This window comes from Caenorhabditis elegans, chromosome II, assembly GCF_000002985.6.
Source record: "Caenorhabditis elegans chromosome II".
In the NCBI taxonomy this organism is placed as follows: Eukaryota; Metazoa; Nematoda; class Chromadorea; order Rhabditida; family Rhabditidae; genus Caenorhabditis; species Caenorhabditis elegans.
In genome coordinates, this window is record NC_003280.10 from 6,069,080 (window position 1) to 6,081,979 (window position 12,900).

The 12,900-nt window shown below is 32.2% G+C and overlaps 2 protein-coding genes, 1 non-coding gene and 1 pseudogene across 4 annotated transcripts; 1 reads left to right on the top strand and 3 right to left on the bottom strand.

Moving 5' to 3' along the window:
• Positions 1-2,218: 2,218 nt before the first annotated feature.
• H12I13.3 lies at positions 2,219-4,136 on the bottom strand (annotated as a pseudogene). Its single transcript has 2 exons — positions 3,199-4,136; positions 2,219-3,152 (listed from the first exon to the last, which is right to left on the bottom strand). Coding segments are annotated over exons 1-2 (1,872 nt in total).
• Positions 4,137-8,620: 4,484 nt separating this feature from the next.
• On the bottom strand, positions 8,621-9,151 carry H12I13.5. Its single transcript, NR_132582.1, has 2 exons — positions 8,965-9,151; positions 8,621-8,922 (listed from the first exon to the last, which is right to left on the bottom strand). It is a non-coding gene; the product is annotated as an Unclassified non-coding RNA H12I13.5 (non-coding RNA).
• H12I13.6 (uncharacterized protein) lies at positions 8,825-9,198 on the top strand. The gene is made up of 2 exons (NM_171008.5): positions 8,825-8,931; positions 9,005-9,198. Exons 1-2 carry the CDS (start codon positions 8,856-8,858, stop codon positions 9,154-9,156), a joined length of 228 nt encoding a protein of 75 aa, NP_741008.1. The 5' UTR covers positions 8,825-8,855; the 3' UTR covers positions 9,157-9,198.
• Positions 9,184-11,764, bottom strand: fbf-1 (Fem-3 mRNA-binding factor 1). The gene is made up of 8 exons (NM_062815.8): positions 11,600-11,764; positions 11,320-11,553; positions 11,102-11,271; positions 10,797-11,049; positions 10,140-10,753; positions 9,963-10,091; positions 9,714-9,917; positions 9,184-9,669 (listed from the first exon to the last, which is right to left on the bottom strand). Exons 1-8 carry the CDS (start codon positions 11,639-11,641, stop codon positions 9,471-9,473), a joined length of 1,845 nt encoding a protein of 614 aa, NP_495216.1. The 5' UTR covers positions 11,642-11,764; the 3' UTR covers positions 9,184-9,470.
• Between the last annotated feature and the right edge of the window lie 1,136 nt (positions 11,765-12,900).

A 12,900-nucleotide genomic window follows, 5' to 3' on the forward strand; every position in this document is an offset into this window, starting at 1 on the left:
CAAAAAAGGCTAGGAAAAGTTATTTTTAAATTTGACCGGCGCTCACTTAAGAAACTTAAAAGTTAGAAGAAATAAAACATTACAAAATCAATAAACATGTTAAAAGCTACATTTCTTCAGTTAACCATTTTCATGTATCTCTTTTCGTTGCTGAGCTACGTTGTGTTTATGTACTCAGACGCTGTTAAAATTTCACTTCATACTATTCCAAACTCTAGCCTGTAGCTCAAATTTCAGTTGTCTAATAAAAATGCTGTCAACTGACAAAACATTTTTCGCACTATTTGGCACATTTGGTTTACTGCGAATAATGTCAAATGGAGTATTCTTGCAGACTTATGTTCAATTTGAGACAAAAACAACATAAATTGTAAAATTTCACTCTTTCAGATTTCTTCACGGAAACACAATGCGGATACGTAGAGAGTAGTTTTAATTGATTAATAGTAAGAAATAAAATTTTTTTCGTATAAGTTTTTAATTGTTTCTTTAAAATTATGTTAACCATTTTCTCGCAAACTCATCTTGTTTTATGTTTAATTGAGCATACATAAGTCTGCAAGAATACACCATTTGACATTATTCGCAGTAAACCAAATGTGCCAAATAGTGCGACAAATGTTTTGTCAGTTGACAGCATTTTTATTAGACAACTGAAATTTGAGCTACAGGCTATAGTTTGGAATAGTATGAAGTGAAATTTTAACAGCGTCTGAGTACATAAACACAACGTAGCTCAGCAACGAAAAGAGATACATGAAAATGGTTAACTGAAGAAATGTAGCTTTTAACATGTTTATTGATTTTGTAATGTTTTATTTCTTCTAACTTTTAAGTTTCTTAAGTGAGCGCCGGTCAAATTTAAAAATAACTTTTCCTAGCCTTTTTTGAGATTGAGCATCATCAACATGCGACAACAAGAATGTATGAAAATATCAAATAGCTGTTTAATATCTAGACACATCAAAGCAAATTAATACCTAAACTTTTAAAAAAAATTGAAAAATTAAAAAAAAAATTTTTTTTCTTCAGCCATCGTGAGAGTTTGAAGATGGGATATGTTTTTAAGGTGTCCAATATGGCTGATATTGATAAGCAAATATGTTTGCTTGTAGATATAGTGTTTGAAAGTGAAATACTTTAGTAGCTATATGTTTGAATCAGTATTTGTGTGTCATCATAATTGTCATAATCATAATCATAATCATCATAATCATAATTGTGTGTCATCAAAACAAAAAGGAGACGATATGTAGTCGTAAAACTATAAACGAGTGTGGGTATTTACAACCTCACTCTGGGAAGAAATATTTGAATTCTGCAATTAGTTTATTGTTGTTTTACAACCATTTCAATCAAAAATAGCTAACAACTAAAAGCGGAGTTACTTTTTGAGAACGGTCTACAGCTGAATTTAAATCAATTTCACTACAAATGAATACTCTCGAATTTGATCCCTAAATAAAACCGATCAAGCCACTTCTACAATACAAAATGCTGTGTTAATTATTTCTTATTCAAAATATCTGACCAGAAATAGTACTTAATAAGAATTCCAATGAAAAAATGAATAAAATTATAAAATTTTCTGAAAAGGTAGTATTTAAGCAACAAAAGTAGTATTTTAGCAATGGCAGTATTCTAGCAATAGTAGTATTCTAGCAATTTGGTAGTATTCTAGCAAAGGTAGTATTCTAGCAATAGTAGTATTCAAGCAAAAGTAGTATTAACACAAGGTAGTATTTCAGTATTTGCCCCAGAATAACACCTAGGACAAGCACTTTTTTGTAAAAAATACATCACTTTCATATAAATAAACACCGAAATTAACAAAATATATTTTCCACCCAAAATGGCTAGGACACATTTCCTCACCGGCTAAAATAGTGGATAATATCGTGATTTATGTGATAATTTCCCGCGGATCCGTGGAGACCCGCCGGAAATAATGGAGGCATTTGAGCTCAATTATCATGAAGTGGCCCGAATTCGAGCTACTTCAATAATTGTATATAATTGCTACAAACTATCGAAATTATCAGAATATTGTGAGACATTTAGGGGGCCTGAATTCGGGCGCCCTAATTGTACGGACCCAAAAATACGCAATTTATTAACATTAATTTTACATTATGAAATTTTTTATATCATAAGATAGAAAGATGAGGACTACACACAATAATCCAGGATACTAATTTATAAGGAAAATTTTTTAAATTAAATTTTATAATGACCATGTGCTAGCGTATTCGATTTATCACTACAAATATATCTTTTGAATTCATCTACATCATCTTCATTCAGAGCTACTTTATTTTGCTAAATTGATGACTCTTAGCTCGAATCATATATTGTGTTTTTCTAATAACTTCATTTTGGAATAGACATCGCTTGAAGTCATCTAAAGTCAACGTTTTAGTAACGTTCTTTTTCACACCTTTGGATTTCTTTTTCTCTGCACCTTCTACATTAAAATCGTACTGTTTAGGCTTTAAGAACACTCCTTCATCCATATTTTTACCGTTCAACTCATCCTTGAATTTTCCGATAACTTTCTTATTACTTTCATCATATAACGGATGATTCTTAGGATAGTCACTAAAGTCAAACCACTCTTTCATATTACCCATATCTTCATAAATATCCTCGGTTTCTACCTCATATATCAAACTGTCAGTATCCTGATAACATAATTTGATTTTATCTCCATAATGTTTTTGCATTACATCGTAGTGAAACTGATACATTAGATATTTACTTAAATCTAGAATACTTAGACCTACATATATTGGCTTATCAAATACCAACTTAGTTTTCGTTAATTCTACACTTAACAAATCTTCAGTTATGATAGTACTATTTTTGAAATTTGGTTTTCTAATTAACTTCAAAGCACTATCATCATCGGTGACTAATCTAATATTGACTCTATTTCTAATATTTTCCATAGTTTTTCCAAATACCGAATTATTCATCAATTTGAAGAAATCCTTTTCAAAATCATTTTTCGCTTGTTTCCTCAGATTGGTATTTAACATAATATATTTTTTCATCCAAGCACTTTCTTTGAACGTTAAGATTCTATGGATTTTCTTTAACTTAAGTCCATGATTTAACGCTTGAATCAAAGCTTTGATCAAATTTAACATAATCTAGAAATGGTTTTTTATATACTACTGGTTTATTTTTACTACATACTTCTAAATGATTATCATATTTAGTTTTGGATCTGAATGAATTAAAACAATACCTACATACAGAGTTTAATCCAGAGTGATTACTACTTTCATTTCCAATAAGATAATTGATATTCTTAACTAAACAATAGTGCATTCTATCTTCATTTTTAATCAGGAATAAATCAATAATTCTATTTTCTGAAACACTTGTAGATTTTTTAGATATATGTACTGGAATAATTGAATTTGTATCATTACTGAATACATTGATAGCTAAATTATTTAATTTCTCTACTTTTGGGATATCATTTACTGCTCCTCTCATCAGTATTCTTAATATTTAGTAATGGCCTTCTTATTTGCAATCCATTTTGGAAGAGGAATATAATTTCCACCTCTAAATTGTCAATGAACATTTTGGGTCATAATCATATTTCTAATTCTATTAAACGACCACCCAGATCCATTTAGTTCTTGTCGATGAATCCTATCTTCAATTTTTCTACATTTTTCAGTATAAAAATCATCTCTATCCTCTTCTTGTAATAGTCTACTATTCTCAAGTTGTATAAAGAAATTGATAGTTTCATTAGTACCTGGTTTAATCATTTCTATTTCTACATTGAAACCCACTTTAACGTTTGTTTCCTTCTTATCATTAATTACTCTATTTCTCATTTTATCGAAGAACTTCTCTATATTACTACCTCTTTCATTATTATAAGTAGTATTTCTTACAGTATTATGGAATTCTCTATAATCTGCAAATATGGCTTCTTGAAATGGAAATATTTCACCTAACTTTTGTTCTCGGATAACTTGTGGTCTTTCAATATAATTATATGCTCCATTTTCAAATGGGAATATATTATATAAGTTATTCGAATGTTCTCTCATTAAATCAAGCAATTGTTGCTTTTTCATTGTACGCATTTGCTGATATGAAATGATATTTAATCTTCTCACTGCATACCTAAGTTCGTCTCTTGACATTGTTTGGAAACGGTCCATGTTCCACTCACTCCTTTTATTAAGAAAACAAATTCTAGTAAAAACATTTTCTAGTAAAGTAAATCTATAATAATTTTTAAAGTATATAAATGTCTTTCGTGGAAATTTACGATCCCAAACAGCGCAATGAAATTATTGAGCAACATTAAAATGAGGAAAAAACAAAAGAATAGAGATAATGAAGAACATGAAGAACTTGTAAAACTAGAAGACAATAGGGTAGAAATATTTAAACCTATATTAGACTCAAATAAAAAAATACAAACCGAATTAAAAGATGAAAAAAAAAGAAACTTATAGAAACATTAAATAGTTTCAAAAAATATTAGAATTGCTGAAGAACCTGATGAAAAAGAAATTTTTAACTTTTAAATCCACTAAAACTTGGAATGGTACAGAACATGCAAATTGTAATTTTAAGAACTGAATGTGGTTTCGAATATTCATGGATTGCTTTATTCGAACACTGACTCTGAAATATTTTGCATCCATTTGACTATTAATTGTCATATTATACCGAACACTACTAACTTTACTGGTTTTTAACTTTTAAATCCACTAAAAATTGGAATGGTACAGAACATGAAAATTGTAATTTTAAAAACTGAATGTGGTTTCGAATATTTATGGATTCCTTTATTCTAAAACTGACTCTGAAATATTTTGCATCCATTTGACTATTAATTGCCATATTATACCGAACACTACTAACTTTACTGGTTTTTAACTTTTGAATCCACTAAAACTTGGAATGGTACAGAACATGCAAATTGTAATTTCAAGAACTGAATGTAGTTTCGAATATTTATGGATTGCTTTATTCTAAAGCTGACTCTGAAATATTTTGCATCCATTTGACTATTAATTGCCATATTATACCGAACACTACTAACTTTACTGGTTTTTAACTTTTAAATCCACTAAAACTCGGAATGGTACAGAACATGCAAATTGTAATTTCAAGAACTGAATGTGGTTTCGAATATTTATGGATTGCTTTGTTCCCACACTGACTCTGAAATATTTTGCATCCATTTGACTATTAATTGTCATATTATACCGAACACTACTAACTTTAGTGGTTTTTAACTTTTAAATCCACTAAAACTCGGAATGGTACAGAACATGCAAATTGTAATTTCAAGAACTGAATGTGGTTTCGAATATTTATGGATTGCTTTATTCTAAAACTGACTCTGAAATATTTTGCATCCATATGACTACTAATTGTCATATTATACCGAACACTACTAACTTTAGTGGTTTTTAACTTTTAAATCCACTAAAACTCGGAATGGTACAGAACATGCAAATTGTAATTTCAAGAACTGAATGTGGTTTCGAATATTTATGGATTGCTTTATTCTAAAACTGACTCTGAAATATTTTGCATCCATTTGACTATTAATTGTCATATTATACCGAACACTACTAACTTTAGTGGTTTTTAACTTTTAAATCCACTAAAACTCGGAATGGTACAGAACATGCAAATTGTAATTTCAAGAACTGAATGTGGTTTCGAATATTTATGGATTGCTTTATTCTAAAACTGACTCTGAAATATTTTGCATCCATATGACTACTAATTGTCATATTATACCGAACACTACTAACTTTAGTGGTTTTTAACTTTTAAATCCACTAAAACTCGGAATGGTACAGAACATGCAAATTGTAATTTCAAGAACTGAATGTAGTTTCGAATATTTATGGATTGCTTTATTCTAAAACTGACTCTGAAATATTTTGCATCCATTTGACTATTAATTGTCATATTATACCGAACACTACTAACTTTAGTGGTTTTTAACTTTTAAATCCACTAAAACTCGGAATGGTACAGAACATGCAAATTGTAATTTCAAGAACTGAATGTGGTTTCGAATATTTATGGATTGCTTTATTCTAAAACTGACTCTGAAATATTTTGCATCCATTTGACTATTAATTGTCATATTATACCGAACACTACTAACTTTAGTGGTTTTTAACTTTTAAATCCACTAAAACTTGGAATGGTACAGAACATGCAAATTGTAATTTCAAGAACTGAATGTAGTTTCGAATATTTATGGATTGCTTTATTCTAAAACTGACTCTGAAATATTTTGCATCCATATGACTACTAATTGTCATATTATACCGAACACTACTAACTTTAGTGGTTTTTAACTTTTAAATCCACTAAAACTTGGAATGGTACAGAACATGCAAATTGTAATTTCAAGAACTGAATGTAGTTTCGAATATTTATGGATTGCTTTATTCTAAAACTGACTCTGAAATATTTTGCATCCATATGACTACTAATTGTCATATTATACCGAACACTACTAACTTTAGTGGTTTTTAACTTTTAAATCCACTAAAACTTGGAATGGTACAGAACATGCAAATTGTAATTTCAAGAACTGAATGTGGTTTCGAATATTTATGGATTGCTTTGTTCCCACACTGACTCTGAAATATTTTGCATCCATTTGACTATTAATTGTCATATTATACCGAACACTACTAACTTTAGTGGTTTTTAACTTTTAAATCCACTAAAACTTGGAATGGTACAGATTATGCAAATTGTAATTTCAAGAACTGAATGTGGTTTCGAATATTTATGGATTGCTTTATTCTAAAACTGACTCTGAAATATTTTGCATCCATATGACTACTAATTGTCATATTATACCGAACACTACTAACTTTAGTGGTTTTTAACTTTTAAATCCACTAAAACTTGGAATGGTACAGAACATGCAAATTGTAATTTCAAGAACTGAATGTAGTTTCGAATATTTATGGATTGCTTTATTCTAAAACTGACTCTGAAATATTTTGCATCCATATGACTACTAATTGTCATATTATACCGAACACTACTAACTTTAGTGGTTTTTAACTTTTAAATCCACTAAAACTTGGAATGGTACAGAACATGCAAATTGTAATTTCAAGAACTGAATGTGGTTTCGAATATTTATGGATTGCTTTGTTCCCACACTGACTCTGAAATATTTTGCATCCATTTGACTATTAATTGTCATATTATACCGAACACTACTAACTTTAGTGGTTTTTAACTTTTAAATCCACTAAAACTCGGAATGGTACAGAACATGCAAATTGTAATTTCAAGAACTGAATGTGGTTTCGAATATTTATGGATTGCTTTATTCTAAAACTGACTCTGAAATATTTTGCATCCATTTGACTATTAATTGTCATATTATACCGAACACTACTAACTTTAGTGGTTTTTAACTTTTAAATCCACTAAAACTCGGAATGGTACAGATTATGCAAATTGTAATTTCAAGAACTGAATGTGGTTTCGAATATTTATGGATTGCTTTATTCTAAAACTGACTCTGAAATATTTTGCATCCATTTGACTACTAATTGTCATATTATACCGAACACTACTAACTTTAGTGGTTTTTAACTTTTAAATCCACTAAAACTCGGAATGGTACAGAACATGCAAATTGTAATTTCAAGAACTGAATGTGGTTTCGAATATTTATGGATTGCTTTATTCTAAAACTGACTCTGAAATATTTTGCATCCATATGACTACTAATTGTCATATTATACCGAACACTACTAACTTTAGTGGTTTTTAACTTTTAAATCCACTAAAACTCGGAATGGTACAGAACATGCAAATTGTAATTTCAAGAACTGAATGTGGTTTCGAATATTTATGGATTGCTTTATTCTAAAACTGACTCTGAAATATTTTGCATCCATTTGACTACTAATTGTCATATTATACCGAACACTACTAACTTTAGTGGTTTTTAACTTTTAAATCCACTAAAACTCGGAATGGTACAGAACATGCAAATTGTAATTTCAAGAACTGAATGTGGTTTCGAATATTTATGGATTGCTTTATTCTAAAACTGACTCTGAAATATTTTGCATCCATATGACTACTAATTGTCATATTATACCGAACACTACTAACTTTAGTGGTTTTTAACTTTTAAATCCACTAAAACTCGGAATGGTACAGAACATGCAAATTGTAATTTCAAGAACTGAATGTGGTTTCGAATATTTATGGATTGCTTTATTCTAAAACTGACTCTGAAATATTTTGCATCCATTTGACTACTAATTGTCATATTATACCGAACACTACTAACTTTACTGGTTTTTAACTTTTAAATCCACTAAAACTTGGAATGTTTCAAAACACTTGAAGAACGTCCTTCATTCATTTTTTATGTACTGCGTAAAAATCTGTGTTGTTAGATTTTAAAAAATATTTGAGTCCTATTCCTACCTATTGCCACGGCTTCAGACGTCAACAAATAAGGGGACACGTTGCTTACTCCTGATTTTCCACGTGAAAAGTGCATGAGGAAATCGTTTTGTATGATATCAAAGGTTTTAACAATCCCGATTACTTTTTTTTTTCTTTTTTTTAAATCCAATTCCTCTTTTTCCAATCTTTCTATACGTTTCAAGGGAGGCATATTCATTCTAGTTCTCGCAGCACTCTCCATTTCTCGCGTATACTCTAATGTAAGATTACTGTAGAGAATAAAGTGCAGCGAGACTATTCCGAATAGACACTTATCCAATGAAACTCATAGAAGTACAACACTTATAGTATAAGTGCTGAAGAGTAGAGATTGAAATCAAATTTATTTACAGATGCTGTTTCTCGTCTGTTCTGTTATTCTCACTGCTGCCGTATTGGTGAACTGCGGAAAATTTAAGGCTAAAAAAGGCGAGTTTACTGAAGTAATTGGGAGGAACTTACCTTTCATTCTCATTTTATTTTAAATACTCTGTGTTTTCAGTCGAAGAGGAGATTGGTGGGTCGATGATGTTCGCACCGAGAAGACCACCGCCAGGCGTGGAGGCTCGCCCCACAATTCCAACATCAATGGTTTACATGGAGAACGACGACGCCAACTCTACCTGGCGTCAACGAGAGGAAATCTTCGAATAATTTGTTTGTTGTTTTTGCGTAATGAATTATTTTAGTGTTGAAATAATTTTATTTAATTTTTAGAGTTTTCGTGTCCAAATTTATCTGGATTCATTAAATTCGAAAAAAAAAAACAAAACAATGAACAATAAACAGAAAGAAACAATAACACAACTGCATGAAAAGCAATAAAACAACAAAAAAGAAAAGAAAAAACAAAACTGGGCAATGATAAGGGTGGGGATGGCACAACATCGATCTTAAAATCGAAACGAAACCATTGCAACAGTTTAAAATATTACAAAACAACAGAACATAAGTGGGTGGGATGAGATTTATGGTGAGAAAGTTCGCATGAGCCTCAGGTTACCTTCCTCGATTCCATTCTTCTCCAACTCTAGACCATCGTGTTCGGAAGCAGTACTGAAGCAATCCGTCTTGAATGATTCATGTCCCGAAGATTGGAGTCCATAAATCGGATGAGTTGAACGGAGATGGGCAAGCGTCTCGATCATCTTTTTGCCGGATGAGAACCTGAAATTCGAATTTCAAAATATTATTGTGACAATAGTGATAACCTTGACAAGCGATGCCTTTCTTTCGTAACTCTCGAGTGCAACTTTTTGAGCCAAACTTGGAATGAGTTTGCATGGTCATAGCTCCCTTCTTTCGTTTGTCGTCTTCCAGACACAGCATCACAGCAAATAGTCAGCATGCATTGAACGACGTAGTTTCCGAATTGATGGAACATCATGATATCGAGAGCATCTTTTCCAGTGCCCCTGAAAAACAATTTAATTTTTATGTGACTGAAACGAAATTTTTACGGGTGTGGCATGTATCCGTCGAAAATCTCGTCCATCATTTCAGCAAGAAGTTCCATTGGTGCATGTAGGAATGCTTTCTCTACAACATGAGACGCAAACTTTTCCTGGGATAACGAAAGAAGATTGCGCCTGAAATATTAATGATTAAAAATCAAATATATATTAAACAACACTCACATGAGGCATTTCTCTATGATACATTCCCGATATACGGCCAGATCATCATTGGATACAATATGCTGTATTATGTAATTGGCATACTCGTTCGTAGCTAATTCTTGGCACCGATTAGTCACAGAAGTCATGAGGCGTTGGAGTGCTCGTTCACGAAGATGTTGAGCAGCGGAAGTTAAATCAACGTTTATTGAATCAGCAGTGAGTTTTTCGATTATAGTTTGCACAACACGGCACCCATACTTATCAAAACAAATCTGACGGAGGTGCTCTGGGGTTGCAACAAAATCCACGATAAACTCCCAATTCTTCAGTGGGATGACAGCTACGACTTTCTGAATGACGTGATTGGCATTTTGATCAACACAGATTGCGATAAGACGAGCATCACGAGGTAGAGCTTGAACAAGTTTACACGCAAGGGATAAATCCATGTTCTGGAGACTGGATTGGATAACACGACACGCAAATTTGTCCAAGCACATATCTGTCATTTGGGAACTGATGAAGTTCTTCAACTTTTCTTGTCGCTTTATGTTGTCGTCATCATAAGTTGTCAATGACATTCCAATGATTTCTTGTACGAAATAATTTCCAAAGATGTTCGTGCTCAATTTCTGAAAAGAAAAGTCGTGTGTGCTCGCAGAAACTAAAACTTACAAGGAAATCATCTTTTCTCCCAATAACTTGTTCAAACAATTGGAACTTCTGATAAGATGTCAGGCTGCCCTTCACGGCCTTTTCGAGGAACTGGCACCCAGTTTTGTCAACGGCAAACTTCATCAAATCGCCACTATCCAAAACTTCAGAGAGCGACAATCTTGAACGCATTTCACCATTGGAATCCAAGGACCAGGTTGGCAGCACATTGTTTGATCTTGTGAATGATCTAGAGTTCCTCGATAGAGCGGGTCTATAAATAAAACAGAATAAACACTTGAGGATAGTGATAAATTAATTCGAACCTCGAATATTTCAAATGGTCATTTTTCGAAGAACTATTGTTACGATCAATCTCGGTAGAGCAATATCGGACATTTTGTGAAAAATCGTCCGGCTCGAGACGCGAGGAATCCGTATCAGACTGAATGAATGATGAAGTTCGGCTACGCGAGACCGGCATGAACACATTGGGCTGCAAATCAGTAATGAAAACAACCAAAAATTAGCTACTCTAACTTACAAAGCTCTGAAAACTCCGGAGGCTCATCAAATCAGTTAGCGGGGTTGGTGGCCGCGATGTAACAATGTGATTCTGTTGATGGCGAGCATAATTCATCCCATCGTTCATATTGAGCATTGAGAAATACGGGTTGAGAGAGTTGAAGTTCCACATTGATGTCTCATGCTGCGCCATCGGCGAATGTGCGGGAGTATGATGATTTCCAACCTCTGTAGATGTGGGCTTTTGCGGAGTCTGTAAAATTTAGGCCATTTATCAATATTAATGGCTGAAAACCAACTTTTCTGAACTGATTTGTATAGCGCATTTTTGATTGGTCCATGTCGATTAGTTGATAATTTTATTCGAATGGTTACTTATAGAAAAACTATCAATTCACAGAAAATAGAGAATAGGAATAAGAAAATAATATTTCAAATTGAATTTGAGAATGACGAAAGTGTGTCACATACTCTGGTGTTTGCGTACTTTGTCATTGTCTACCGTATCCAAATTGAAATTTTCAAACAATGCGATTTGCTTATTTATCTCTCAAAATTTTAGCATCTCCATGGAGAGATATTCTCTGTTAAAACAGATAAAAAATTGTGGAATATTCCAGACCGTACCGTATAAAATTGATAAAACATTTAAACCTCCCGAAAAGCTATAACCAGTTGGCTCTCGCGAGACGCGAGGGACGATCGTCGTCGACGATCGTATGATTGGGATTGGTTTTTTTAAAATTAATTCATAATCACATAATTCAATTTCCAGAAGACTAAGTCCCCATAAACCTCTATAGAGTTGCATTAAATCTCCATATTCCGGATGATGTTTTGATATTTAGAATTTCAGAAAATATTGCATTGTATTTGGATGTTGTAGGAAGCTTAAGCTTCCTACCGTTTAACCATCTAAAACGCAAATTACGATTGTTTTTCAAACATATTGTTTATTTATAAACTAGAAAACAAAAAAATTCCAAAAAAAGTTACATTCGAATATTTGGGGAATTAACGGGATTAGAAGAAATTTGAGAATCACAATCATTATTCAGGATAACCTGTCAGGGGTATCGGGAAATATTGGTAAGTTTTAGATGGTTTTGGGGAAGAATGGGCGTTTTTGGGAGTTAATATACAAAATAGAAAGGAGAAGCAATAAATTAGATAAAAATAAGAAGAATTATGAGACATTCAAGAAGTAGAAGAAGCAATTGTCTATTGTGATCCAGAAAGGGCGGAGCAAACACTTCGAACATCCCAAATAATAATCACACGATTATGGCCACTGGTAACTGGCCCTCATTCCGAGGGGACAAACTTTTAGGGTGGCAAGGTATTTTTGGGGACAAAGTATCCAAAGTGACATGGTATCCAGTCGACAAAGTGCCATTTGTCTCTGACCGGGCGTATCTTCGGTGACAAACTTTTTCAACTAGTTTTTTTATATATATTTCTTGACCATTTTTTGTTCATATTTTACTGGAATAAGTTTTTAAATGCAATTTTCCATGGATTTTCGGCCTTGACTACTCACAATTGAATGCATGAACAATGATCTTTTGGGAAAATGCTGTAAAACGTCCAACTAACTTGG

Coding starts and splice junctions, on each gene's coding strand:
- fbf-1 (NM_062815.8), bottom strand. CDS start 11,641: ATGGACCAATCAAAAATGCGCTATACAAATCAGTTCAGAAAA. Junction 9,918..9,962: donor GACGGATACATGCCACACCC/GTAAAAATTTCG, acceptor ATTGTTTTTCAG/GGGCACTGGAAAAGATGCTC. Junction 9,670..9,713: donor GAAAGGCATCGCTTGTCAAG/GTTATCACTATT, acceptor TTCGAATTTCAG/GTTCTCATCCGGCAAAAAGA.
- H12I13.6 (NM_171008.5), top strand. CDS start 8,856: ATGCTGTTTCTCGTCTGTTCTGTTATTCTCACTGCTGCCGTATTGGTG. Junction 8,932..9,004: donor AAAATTTAAGGCTAAAAAAG/GCGAGTTTACTG, acceptor CTGTGTTTTCAG/TCGAAGAGGAGATTGGTGGG.